The sequence below is a fragment of the Filicampus tigris genome, chromosome 1, assembly GCF_054856515.1.
Source record: "Filicampus tigris isolate MCC_2025a chromosome 1, RoL_Ftig_1.0, whole genome shotgun sequence".
Lineage (NCBI taxonomy): Eukaryota > Metazoa > Chordata > Actinopteri > Syngnathiformes > Syngnathidae > Filicampus > Filicampus tigris.
The window spans coordinates 16383485-16397867 of record NC_141217.1 but is presented as its reverse complement, the minus strand read 5'-3'; the positions used below and the strand labels follow the sequence as shown (position 1 = coordinate 16397867).

Sequence of the window (14383 nt, the reverse complement as noted above, 5' to 3'; positions counted from 1 at the left end):
CTTTCCCAGGCTTTTGTTCCCCCGTCCCAGCTTTTTTGGAACGCGTTGCAGGCAACAAATTCAAAATGACAGAATATTTGTTAGAGATACAAATATCCCAACTTTATCTAGCAAATATTTAGCTGTTATTAAAAGACAAAAGATCCAATTGATTAATGAGTACTGGATGTCTATCAAGCTACAACTACAGCTCAATTTGAATTCATGTTGACAGACCCAGACTTATACTGCTGTAAAATGATCATTACAATGTCAACACATCTCAAGCAGAATACCAGAACTGGGCATTCCGTCCCGGGGGCGGAAAGGTCAGTTCCTCTGTCCCGGACGGACGCCCATTTTTGGGACAGAGGACGGGGGATGACAAGTTTTAAAAAAGGGACGGACTAAGCAATGGTGGAGGTGGATATCAAAGATGATATGATTTTATATGATAAAACCATAAAAAAAAAACACTTTTAAAATGATCTTTTGAAAATCATCAAATGTTATGCCTTGATTTTAATTTCACTTATTCTTTTAAACCTTGTCACGCCGCCACTAGCCAATCCGAGACTGTAGAGGCACAAGGTGTGACCCGATGGGTGTTTTAAAAACATTTCTGGAGCACACCTTCGCGGGCACACCCTCGCGGTCTCACAAGGACCTGTTTATTAACTGCAGCCTCCACCTGTGGATGGAAATGAATGCCTGTATGCCTGGGCATACAACTGGAAAAGAGAACCAGAGAGAAGTAGCCTCAAAAGCTAAAAAGAAGGAATTGAACATTACCATTACCGGTATTGCTAGTGATGCCATTTTGTTGAAGCTTGGAAAGATACTTTGTATGTTTTTTTTCGGAGACACAAAAAAGTGTTTTCTTCTTTTTTTTTTTCACAACAAAGCGCTAGAGAAGGCACGGCGTTCACTGTTCCGTCCGCTCTGCATGGTAAAATGAGCCCTTGCCGCTTCAAAGTGTATCTCACAGATGCAGATAAATCTCCGGTGTGGTTTAATATTGGTTTGACAATGGCCGAATGGCATATTTTCAATATCAGATCATTTTGGGCACGGAACATCTGTAAGGCAGGTAATGGTGCGTGAGTTGCACTTTGGTGAGGGGCGTGGCTTTTGGTCAGAAAACTGGGGGGGAGTGCGTAGGGGGGATTAGTGACGTGAAGCTACATTCAAATCTTGCCAACATCTTGCACACTTCACCCTTTAAGCGAGATTCCATCCAAAAAGGGCTGCATTGTACAAAGTCTAAAAAGGAATAACACTCATCAGAACATGCATACAGCAAACTTGCAATTTTGCACCCACCATTTCAAATCTTTGTAAATCATGACCAAAGTGTCTATCTAGTAAATTTGACAACGCTATACTGCACATTTTCATAATGTGTTAATTCCACTTCTACTGCTACACATGGCTCGTGTACTTCTTTAAACACATTTCCCCGCCCGCCTTTGTTCCAGTGCCAATCATGGACTCATTATTGGCTTCTACACCAAAGCTAATAGGCTGTGCTAATAGTATTCAGGGAACACTTACACTAAGAGTTTGAAATAGTGCAAGCTTCATTTCACTCAAATCACTTAGATCAAAACAAAGAAACATCTTTAAAGGCATCGCAGTTAAAGTGATGTTTTTTTTTGTTTTTTTTTGCGTGCTTGGCAAATTACCAAACAAATCAAACTGGCTCTGAGTATCTCTTCAGTATCCTTTCATAAAGTTCCTACCACTTGTTGGAAGAACTGTATTTGCAACTGTGTTTTGAAAAAGGTGTGTTTTGACACAGGCAACAGTTGTTATTGAGAGGGCATTCAGAGAAGAAAGAGGAAGATAGAAGAGGTCAAGGGTCATAGGGATGATGCCCCCTGTGGGTGGGAAGGGCCTGATAGGTGTCTGTGAGGTTAGCTTCCTACACTCCCCACACCCGTGTACCCCTAGAGAGAGGAGTCAGAGGAACACATATTTACCATTAGGGAACAGCTGTGGGGCTGCCTGGGACTGGACACTCCTCTCCCCTGCATGCACACGCACACCCACGCCCACACACACACATTGCAAAAACACCACTTTAGTCCTGCGTTACACTTGAACCTTGCAGCATTCCTGTTTGTCATAAATCATCTGAGCTTCACAGCGCGTACAAAGAAGTAACATGATGAGGAGGAATTATGTCTTCTGAGCTGTCTAATAATACAAAAGGTGAAAATGACATTAGGCATCTTGTAAATGGGAGACTCTTATTGGCAACAACAGCATGACAAAACTATGATGGTTTTTAAAATCTTAATAGTCAAGTTCTTGTAAAACTAAAAAAAATTAAAATGAAGGTGACATCTCAAGGTAAAAGTGTTATGGCACAGCATGCATGTCATGCAAATAAATGCTCCTCACACTTCAGAACAAGTTCAGTGTAGTTGGGATTTGTGTGTAAGTTGAGCCTTTTTGCTGGGAAGCGTGAGTATTGTGAGCGTGGTCAGACAGAGTGAGGAATGGTTAGTGCTGCAAGCTGAAAGACGGGACGACTTGTGTTTTATGCTTCCTTGTAGTGTCAGATACTTTTTAGTATTACACCGTGATTTTTCTCAACAATGTCAGGTTATTCAGCGGTCAGTAGCTCCAGCAAAACATGCTTTGGTTTGATAGGCTTTTAGTTTGATAAATTATAGAGGGGGCACATTTGTCCAAAGATTCAATGGCACACTCAATTAGATACTAACATGGAAGTTAGATCAGGGATGGGCAGTTGGAAGTGTGGCCCGTGCCCACACACTGAGTGGCCACTCAATTTATGTACCAGGAAAAAAACAACATTATTTTGTGGGGGAAATTATGAATATATATGCATTTTGTTGTTGGTATTTTTTGTATTTTGGGGGGGGGGGGGGGTGAGATAATTAATAGAAAATGCATATTGGAGATTCATCAGCATTTTTTGAAGAATATCTTGGGTTTACAAAATCATACAAAAATTCCCAATTCATACATTCACCTTTTGCAGGCTGGCAAATATTTTGTCCATACATTTTTGTCATACATCTGGTTAGGAAGTGCATGATCCATAGCTGCTTATCTTGCCAAATGATTTAAAAATGACTCACAACTCCGGCGTTCTGAAACATGTCGTTAGCCTGCGAGCTAGCTATCCTGAGTCGTCTCGGAGAATGAAAAGCACGGCAATGGCCCTGTGTGAGCTACGCACCGGAGGCTTTAAGCAGATATATTTTCGCAGCTCAAACGTAAACCTATAGCAGAAGTTGGTAACTATCGGCCCGCAGGCCATAATTGGCCAGCCACCAATTATAGCACACCCACCAGATGGTGTTGATGAAAAAACTGATAATAGACTACAGCAGTGTATGAATCGGTGGTGATTGAAATTGGGATTCGAGTGGGCGTGGACAAGAGATCGCTGATCATATTTTTCCGACTTGGATCAGAACAAATCTTGCCATATTGTTTGAGGTCAAACTTGAAGGTCATGGGGAGCTCAGTATGTGTGACATAGGTATACGGGGAGTGCGCATGTATGGTTTGGAGCGCGCTTACCTTCGAGCTAGCTCGGCGGCTGGGGATAGTTAGCCAGTTAATGAGCGCCAAATAAAATGCCAAGTAGTAGGGTCAACAAAGGCACAGTGCATCAACGCCTCTGTTGATAGTCTACTGCCGGCCTCTCATTCACTTCATCACGCACACCAACAAACGACACAAGTAGGCACCGGAGAAATGTCTCCTGGCTAGCCAGCTAGCTAGCAACCATGCAAAATGTTCGCAGAACGCGTAGTCACCACCAACAGGCATAAAAAAAAAAACGACCCGAGGTGCAACTTTAGCCATAGCATAGCGAGAAAACCTGCCATTTTAACCTTAAAACAAAAATGTTTCTATGTCCAAGTGCACTATCAAGTTCATTACATTGTTTTCAGATAAGTGAATGTGAGGCTTTGTAAAATACTTAAAGAGAAGGCAACCCAAACATATATTTTTTTCAAGAATATGTTCTATGCAGGCCCACTAGTTGAAACAAGGCATTCTGATAAATATTGCGTTTGTGGAATAAGAGTTAATCCACCCATTTTAGCCATCTCCGGGGGCGGCCATTTTGTCACTTCTGTCGACTGAAAATGACATCACAGTTGCTCGGGGCTCAGGTAACGACCAATCACAGCTCACCTGTTTTCTGAAGCTGAGCCGTGATTGGTCGTTACCTGAGCCCTGAGTAACTTTGATGTCATTTTCAGTCGACAGAAGTGACAAAATGGCCGCCCCCTGAGATGGCTGAAAAGTGATGGATTTTGCTGCTTAACTCATATTCCACAAACGCAATATTATTCAGAATGCCGTGTTTTAACTAGAGGGCCTGCATAGAACATATTCTTGAAAAAAATATATGTTTGAGTTGATTTCCCCTAAAGGAACCTATTCAAATACATTCAGAAGGAATTCACTTCTATCAACACGAATAGTGAATGGCAATTTAGGGTACGAGTGCAAGCGCTATTTGTTCTAGGGAAAACAGGGTTTGCCTGATGAAAATGTTATTTTTACATTTTTTCCCGTGATTGAATTGTTGGGAAAAGAACTTTGGCCTGGAGTCAAACTTAGTTGCAGACCCTGGCCTATAGGTATGTATAAGGTATTTAAGTAAACAATATAGCTGTATAAGGTATTTCAAAGACGGATGAGTCGAGCGGGTGTTTTTTTCAATGTTTCCAATAGACACGCTTTCCATATATGAAAGCTGAGAGAACATTTAAATTCTTCATTTTAAAGCCTCAGTTCATGTATTTGCCGATTTTTTGTTTTCAATTCAAATTTGGCAGGCTTGTAATTAACACTTTTCTCTGCAGTGTGTCAAATTTACATCGTTGCATTTTCACTTTACCGGTAATTGATTACCTACTTACATATGAGGCACCAGATTAAGACAGAAATAAATCAATACTACAAAGCATGCACATCCACCTAATCGGCTTCCCCACCCCGCCACCATCTCGACATGCAACATCCAGAAACAAGTATCAGCAGCCAGGGGGAAAGGGCACAAACAGTTATGCCAGCATGAATGTAAGACCACCTGAAATGAAAGCTAAATGTGTTTACGTTCTGGGCAATATGCGTGCGTCTACATGCATGTGATACATGCATGCTCGATATGCACTGTATATTTGTGAGTATCTTTGTATAACTGTGTGTGTGCTCGTGTGTGTCTGTGTGTGTGCGTTGCAATGTGTGGCCAACTCTTTAGATGACTGAACTCCTGAGCATGTCTGCATCTGCCTGCTATTTGTGAATGTTTATGATTTGCCAACAGCGTGAACATTTCCACATGATGGCCACTCCTTTCTGACATCTGAACCAGCATGGTACACAGACATTTTATGCAAAAATAAACCTGGCTTTGACGGTTTAAATCAAACATCTGATTGTGGAGTTCGAATGGGCGACTGAGCAAATATTTCTTAAAGTGCTTGTGTGTTTGTGTGTGTGTGCGTGCGTGTGTAGGCAAGAAAAGTGCATGTCTTCCACACCCAGCTGACTTTAAAGCCAAACACACGACGACTCCAAAACAGTTGAGACATAATGGGATCAAGCACACTTCCAAGTTGAGCAGGATTTGGTGTATTTTACAAAATGGATGTAAGACACCACAATAGAAACTGCGGCAAGAGGTATAAAAGACACGCCAAACGATGAATGACATGCATCTACAGAATACTGCAAATGCTCACCAGATTTCAAATTTGTTCAGATTTTCTTATTTTGAGTGAGAAGAAAATTTGCCAATGCTGTGAACAAAATTTGCTTGGCTAGAATTCTTAAAACAAATAATTCTATCCCTTTATGACAGTAACCGGTTTTAAAACTAGAATAACAAGCCGAAAATTCAATAAAATTTGATAATTACCAACAATAAATTATGTTATTTAAGAAAACAAAAAAAAGTGGTGAAATATTCATTGCAAATGAAATAAACTCCAAACTAGTTTGTGAATTCTTTTTGAATGGCTTGTTTCTTTTTCCAGTTTTAATGAAAAAATCTCAGAGCAACTAAGCGAGCTGTTTCCTCCTTATTGAAGAGTTATTAATTTGTGTGAAAACTACTTACCGAACCCCACACACTGTGCAGGAGTTCAGTCGGGTTCAGCCACATCACTTGGTGTGCGGCTGGTAAATTGCCAGATAACCCTTACAAATACAGTGAACATGACTTCCATGAAATAAAATGCACACACAACCTTGCCTGATGTAAGCTAAGGCATGCACTCATTTTTAATGTGCTTGTCATTAAAAACAGATGAATTCAAACTTTAATTGGATTTATTCACATATTTCTTCAATTGAAAAGTTATGTAATTTATGTGACATTTAAAATGTGAAACGAAAAAGGCACTCTTCGCTTAGCATCTCCCGCAAACATTGGTTTTAGCTTCTTACTAGCAATTCTAATTTAATGTTAGTTGTAAAACTTTACTCAGAAAAATAAATTTTTGTTTACTTACAATAGGATTACTTATCAAGATCATTTTTTCTTTTTAGGTCAAAAATAAGAACAGTTTCCACGAAACAAGTCTGGAAATGACCATCTGGGTGAGTTGATAATGAACACAGTGTGGAATTAAAATGATTATCTTTGACAAAAGTTGAACCAAGCTTCTACCAATCTTACTTTGTAAATGTATTATGATTTTAAGAAAGTTTGTATTTATTAAGGACGAAAAATGAGAAGTCTGTCTATGCTAAAGGGATGTGATTACTTCACAGTGGAAACAGTAGCGGTGGAGGCGTTCTCATCACTTAGCAGCTCATCAGTGGTTCATTTGGCAGCATATTTGCTTGCCTGAGGTTTCATTAACTAATAGAGTGTCGAGGAGATGTACAGTCTGATTCTGCAGGGGAATCGGAGCTTTTATCTTCCGCCTGGCCCATCAACAGTACGTGTGCTCTGCTTTGGGAATGGCTTGGCTAAGATGTGCAATTTGGTTGTGGTCAAATTTGTGGCATCCCGTTGGCCTCGCAATAATGGAAGGTTGGTTGACCAGACCTTGACACAGGACTGGCCTGTATGGCATTTGCGGTAGTAAAGAGGATCAGCTGCTCGCCAAACCAAGCTCTCAACTTCAACATCTCCCAAAACCAATCAATCATCACAACCGCCTGTTCTGAAATAGTGGCATCAAATTCTGGCAATACACTCGTCCTTCCAGCCCAACATAAACACAGGTAATAAGCATCGCATCGTAGTAACTACTGTAAGTAGGAGTTTCTATTGCATTCACAAGCCTTGGATGAACATACAAAAATAATAAGAAACCGTCTTCAGCAATGACAAGTCTCAAAATGACTTCCACTGAGTGCCAGGTCAAAGCATATGACTCATCATCATATAACTGAATGCCTGCGCAGGTGTAAAGTACACAGCAAGACCTGTGCTTTGACTGCTCTGCGCTTGAAGGTCCCATCTGATGGAAAACTGCCCTTCAGCACGGTTCAATATGCTCTAGGAGCTGAATGATTTTTACTCAACCTAAGTCAACTGAGGCAAACACTGATAAATGTCAATGGAAGGTTAGGTCGGGTGTGTGAGTTAATCCCCAATGGGCAGCAGCGGAGGAATTGACCCAGGAACTAATGGAGGGTGTGTGTCTGTCTGCATGGCTGCAGAAATGGAGAGGCACCGCTAGAGCTGTTGCACAAAGTCCAGCCAAGAGGAGGAGGAGGAGGAGGAGGAGGAAGAGGAAGAGAAGCCATAGCAGATGCAGGAAGTGAGAGGTTATTGGAGCAGCAGCAAAGGGAAAGCACAGTCGGTGGTAGCCTTTTACCCTTGTATGTCACACATCAAGAGAAAAGGCTCACAGCTACTGGAGCGAGGCATGTATTTCAAGTAGCACAATAGAACCAATTGCAAAAAAAAAAATGGAATTTTCTTGAGGATATTGGATACTGACAGAATAATTTGGGGGTTTTGTTATTGACAGTATTTTTCTTGCAAGACGCGTGAGGGTGTTAAGACTCACCAACACAAGTCTTCCCATCCGTGTGCAGGACAAACTTCATGTGGCACGAACACTTGGGGCCATGGTCTGTTTCCTCGCAGATGTGCTGGCAACCACCGTTTCCATAGTTACACGTCACTACCAAAGAGCACAGAATCAAGATAACATGGACTTTTATTCAGGGGGAGATATGTGTTTCTTTTTCAGACAAGTGACAAATAAATGAGGAAGGGTATTAGTAATTGACCTGCACAAGGTAAAATGTGGCTCCATATTGACTTGGACAAAAAATATAAATGATGAAAAAAAATGAGGCCATTTTAAATGAGATATAAATACTGAATGAAAATTGGGGGTGGGGGGACTAGGCAATGTACATAAGTACCGGTACAATTCAAAACCAACTTTTTTAAAGGACTGTATTCAACTTCATTAGTAATAATAGTAAGAGAAAAATATGAATATAACGTTCAAAGGTACAGGCATTCGACTATTCAAACATTGCAAGTTTCAGAATTATTGCACAGTGTAAACGTGCACATGAGCAGATTATAATCATAATGCATGGTGTGGTTGACAGTTTGTGATGTCATTTGTTAGGCAATCTGATGGTATGTGGGGAGAACCTGCTTTTTAGTCTTGTTGTTCTGGCTGTGATGCTCTAATAGCAGCTGCCAGATGGAAGTTTGAAAAGTGTGAGTTGTGGATGAGCGCTTTCTCTGATAATGTTCGTTCTGGCACGGTTGTCATATATGAGGCATAGTTGTGTGAAGGCCCACGCCACACATGCCATTTTTAATGACACGCTGCAGAGTCTTCCTGTCTTGTACGATGGCAGTTCCCATCCCAGACTGTGATTGAGTTGGTCAAGATGCTCTCTCCTGTGCATCTGTACAAGTTGCTGAACCGTTTGGGGGGAATTCGAAAGTCCGGGGCTAAGCAACTTCTCAGCCAGTCTTCTTGAGATGACGGTGTTGATGCTGAGCTGTATAAACAGCATTCGAACATAAGTTTGATTGCGCCGTCTGATTGATGTAGCGAACATCGTCGTAACATCGGACCCTGTCGGGAAGCGTCTGATGGGTGTTTCAGCATGTTGAATCGGCGTCGTGAGTCGTGACATTTGGCCTCTCTGATTGGCTGCTAGCTAGCGAATCAGCGTACGGGGCAGTAACAGGCAGTGAGAAATGCAGATAAACAGTGAGCACACCTTAGTAATCTTCTTACAGGTACAAGAGGGAGGGTTGACAATGTAAGCATTTCACGATACTGTCAAGAGCGTGAGGGTTTGCTTCGCAGGGGAGTTCATCGTTAGCAAAAAATATAGCTGGATGCATTGTTTATGTTTTTATAATCCTCCCCGGCCAATAGCTTTCTGGTTGGCCTTTTCTAACCATGAAGAATAGTGACTACCGCCGCCGATGGTATGGAGGGGTATAACATCGCACGCATGCGCAGAAGGGACTTTAATGGTCAGCGTCGCTGTCTGTCGTTGCGGTGTATTCTTCCAGTGCAACGTGCAGACAGTCGGCCCGACACCACAGGGGGGAGGCGTGGGTGACAGTTGGCCAATGCCGGATCGGTGTATCTAGGCCTTAAGGATGACGGTGTTGACGGCATTGTCAGTAGAGTGACTCTGACAATAAGCGACGTGTGTCATAACTACTTCCTAAAAGCACTTCATCACTACTGAGATGGGTGCAATGGGCGGTTGTCATTTAGACAGGTTAGATGTTTTTTTCTTGGGGAGGGGCAATACGGCGGTGATTTTGAAACAGGTGTACACAGATCAGTGAATGAGCGACAGGTTAAAAGATGTCTGAAAAAACACCTTCGTCAGCTCTGAAGAGCAAACCTTCAGAACTCAGCTGGAAATGTGAACGGCTACTCCTCAGAACTTGACACACCTCGGCTGATGATGCAGTGAGGGCGGGGGCTTTGTGCTGCCTCTGTTGCTACAATCGTGCTGCGTTGGTCACTGCTGAGTGGAGAAATTGCTCAGTTCATCTGGCAGTGTGTTGTTGTTGCTACTGGCCATGATGGCGTTGCTCCGCTGTCGGAGGTGTGTGAGGCCTTCCTATATGAATCCAAACTCAGCGCAGTATTCCCCCAGCTTCGGCTGTACTGTCTCGCGGTTTGGTGGGGACGATGTTATCGATGCATGTGCTGATGTAATCTGTGACGACTGACGCATATTCCTCTGAGTCCTCAGAGCAGTCCTCACATCCAGTGGCAGTCTTTAAACAAATCCCAGTTAGTAGAATAGAAACTGTGCTAAAGTACAAGATAAGTCTCTTCATTCCAAAGTGTAACTGTTTTGTTTACTGGGGGGTCTGTTTAAGGAGCTGCCTGTCAGTGGAGTAGAGGAACCCGCATATGTGGTCAGATTGTCCAAAATGGGGCCTAGGCACAGCCTTCATGTTGCTATAAACTTGGTCATGGGTGTTAGATGCCCTTGTTGGAACCTTCACCAATATGGAATCTTCTACAATATGAAACTTTTAGGGGCAAAACATTTGATGTTTTGCTAGACTGTCATGTACCGTATCATATCACTTCTGAAAAAAAATAAATCAGAAGTCACACAAACACTAATAACATTAATCAATAATAACATGGGTTGTCATATAAAGAACACATTTGCAAAAGTGGAATTACATCACCAGAAGTACTTGTGATCATAATCACAGTTAAATTTGCCCCCTTTCCTGAACACCCCACATCAGCGCGGTTTCTCTTGAAATGAACGAGAGGTCGACATTTGTTGTTCTATGCGTGTGCACACGTTGACTTGACTTTGCCATTTTTTTTGTAAAGTCCACATTTCTGCGCTGGCTGCTGAAGGAAGCCTCAGCTTTGGCACTTTTAACACACCTGTGATGACAGAGTGAAAAAGAGCACCAGGGAGCTCCAGGCTTCCACCGCCATCCTGTCTACACTCGACCATCCCAGCCCCTTTTGCCCTTTTCCTGGGCTGTCACAGAAAAACTATAGAATAACACTTCTCCAATCCTTGTCCAAACACAGACAAATCCCCCATCAACCGTGGCCTCAGCTCTGACAGGATGATCTTGGTTGCACAGCAACAGGAAGTGTGCGCTGTCCGTCAGAGCGGCCCCCTTCGCATAACCTCCACACTTGCCCTGGTTGTGTAAATGATCATTCCCTATTTGACAAACATGCTTTTCTTGATGAGGATCATTTAGAAGATTAGTTCCTGCCTGGTAATGTAATGTAAATGTCTTCTTTGAATCTGTCCTGAAGGTATTTGCGGAATGAGTGCAATTATACATCACGGGCAGGTTTCCAACCCCTATCACCTTCTCCTGAGGAGCCTATAAATCCTTCCCTTTTTTTTCCCGCGTGCGTGCGTGTGTGCGCACGCGCTTGCCTGTGCCAAGGAAGTGAACCATGAGTTATGCCTTACATTTGCAGTCCTTCATGTTACGTGTGAGCTGGAATCCAGGTCGACATTCGCAGGAGATGCCACCCTTCTGCGTTTCCCTGCAGATGTGCGCACAGCCATGATTCTTGTCCATGCAGGTGGGTCCCTCCTTTGTTCCTTCCGGTCGCACTGTGAAGGGAAAGGCAGAGAGCTTTTTTACTCCTTGCATATTGCGCAGATTTCACGTCGCTTTGCATGTCTTACAGCAAGGTAGGTTTCAAATGATCAGGGCTGGCGAGCGGGGTTAAAATGTCCACATAGCTGTCACGTGCCCTAAAATCACATCGGTGCCTACTGTTGGTGACTGACATGCATAGCGCCCCTTCGCGCCACTCCAAGCACTTGTTGGAACACGCTCACTTGTTTCAGCCTATAAAAAGGAGGCTGCCTACAGAAAAAGGATAAAACTCTCAGCAGGGGGCTGATCCTCTACACTTGTAATTTTAATTGAGGTAATCGGCATAAAGGAAGGAAAGAAGGGGGGGAAAAGACCAAAAAAACTCTGTGGGAACACAGATCAAAAGAGACGAAATAAGGATGTCACGGTATACTTTTATAAGTCATCAAGTTTGAAGCGCTTCAATGAGGAATATCAATGTTATCGCATGAAGTGTACTGTTTGATCAAGGGGGGAAGGATGAGCCCCCTACATGATCTCTACCACTTGGGAACCTCGTGCAGTATAACACGAGTAGTTCTCTCACTGCTTTGCTCTGTGCTGTAATCAAGACAACTTCCTTGGCTGGAGAAGAGTGATATTTGATGTATTTGTTGTGAAACCCAAGCGCCGCCACAGACGAAGTGACGTACCCCAGCTCCCTGGCTCATTAAAAACCAAACAGATTTCATCTCCTTCTCTTTCTCGTGTGGTGCGCAGGGGAGACTGGGAGCACCAAGATATCTCCATTAATGTCTCATTAAATCGGCTGCCGCTCCGAAGGGCATTTGGAGGGCTGACTTCCATAATAAACCAACATTTTCCTGTAATTTTAATCATTTGCACCTGTGCATTGTAACCTTTTAAGGCTTGTATAACCTTGTGCATTCTTACTCTTGAGACTTGCGTGTGCTTGTCGTACAGTTACTGACTCAGGGGCTACAGCAGGAGAACAATCTCAGCATGCCGGAAACAGGCCTAATTGCATATTTATAGACTTTAACTTCACTTACCATAACTTGTGTTAACGCTTTTCCTCTGTTTTTATGCAATCCGACTCAGTATGACTATTTTGAGTCTGAAGTGTTTCGGTTTGATAGGGTGCACATTTTCAAGCAGTATAATTGGAAAAGATCCCCAAAATATCCGACTTATACCGTCCCAATTTTGCGCTAGATACGCTGATCTCCGTTGATTGTTCGTCAGACAGTTATCACTTCAATATTGATATGGAAGCACAGCGGGATTCATTTTCAACCCTGGAGTTTCATGAACTCTCAACGTTTTATTAGTGTATCAATCTAAATCTAAAATTTAAAAAAAAATGAACAAATGATCAAAACACTTTGAACAAGTATGAGAATATAAATAGTTCAAATAGACAAACGGGGAAAAAGGGACCAATAGGCGAGTGTACATAACATCAGATAAGACACTTCACTCGTAGCAAGGCAGAGTTATCAAACGCTGTTTAGTCAGCAACATTTAGGGAGCTGACACAGCACTTCCTGTTAGCGCTCTTATTTGAAACCAATTCAAACCACTTCCAGTGCACTATTTAGCGGACTGACATTAATGTCACGATTGCCACATAGTGACAGGTATGTTAAAGAATGTCACATAAAAACAATTGTAACAAAAAATTGTGGTGAAAACAGACTACGGCTAATCCTAATAATGTTGTTTGCTTGCACGTGAATTCGATTTTATGTTATCATCTGTTTTGTGAAACACTTTGCTTTACGTTTTAAGCATGAAAGGTCCTATATATCTACAGGTTTGATTGATTGGTTTATTGATTGAATGTAAGAATGTATAGGAAGGGAAACTAAAGCACAATTTAAATTACTGTGTATTATGACAGAGGAAGGCATTTATTTACCCACATTGTATCACTTGTTTCACGATAAATTCAAAACCTAGCGTTGTACCGTGTCACTAATTTAGTGGCAAGTTACACTCTGTTGTGTTATGGGGCTGATGCCGCTATCGCTAATCACTGTTCATTGATCAAAGCCATACAATGGCGAACTGAACTGAAATAGAAAACTTACATCGTGGTTCAAACATACTCATCCATTTGTATGTGTCTACAACATTTAAAAAATCGTTCATGTTTATAGTTGCTCCTATAGTTGTTGAGCCTACTAAGTCTTAGGTATCAGAGAACTATGGCACATACTGTGAATTATGAATCAGCATCATGATATGAAGAAGGGCGCTTATATTCTACGTTCTGTATCTCGTTGGAGAAGGATGAGGAATTCAGTGGTCCCTTTCCTCATCTGTGTGTCTTCTCCAGGGTCAGAGTAAGAAATATATGAGAGAAAACGAGCGATAAATCCATGACCTTAACACAGGGTTGAATTTCTATCCAAGTAACCCCAGTGGACTGAAAATTACTTACTGAGATTCTATTATGTATCCCAAAACTCACACCAGGCCCTCATCATTTTTATACAGCCCTGCTACCCGAATGCTACAGACCCATCCATCAATAACATGCCGGTCTGGGGCCAGAACCTCGGCCTTCATCTCTCCGAGGACCAATAAAAGTCACAGTGTTGACACAATGGACCTTTTCTCTGGGCCAAGCACAGCTATCATCCACACTGTGCCGTCCTCTCGAACTGGCTGCAGCTATTTTATCATTACTAAATGATGGGAAGCAGAAAGAAAAACAACCCTTAATATGAATACGGATGGGAAAGTGAAAGGGGAAGAACAACTCAAGTTATGAAGCACATTCCACATTCGCAACAAGTTTTCCCATTTACAGCTTACATGTGGCAA

General features: G+C 42.2%; 1 protein-coding gene across 3 annotated transcripts in view; it reads right to left on the bottom strand.

The window, feature by feature from the left end:
- Positions 1-14383, bottom strand: part of LOC147153001 (signal peptide, CUB and EGF-like domain-containing protein 3) — a 92218-nt gene that overhangs the window by 24881 nt on the left and 52954 nt on the right. For 2 of the 3 annotated variants that reach the window (XM_086014393.1, XM_086014478.1), the window contains exons 5-7: positions 11416-11562; positions 8010-8126; positions 1962-2009 (exon numbers count right to left, since the gene is read on the bottom strand). In XM_086014393.1, coding sequence (XP_085870519.1) covers positions 1962-2009; positions 8010-8126; positions 11416-11562 — 312 coding nt within the window. The remainder of the gene's footprint in view (positions 1-1961; positions 2010-8009; positions 8127-11415; positions 11563-14383) is intronic. The other variant, XM_086014563.1, reaches the window with a different exon arrangement.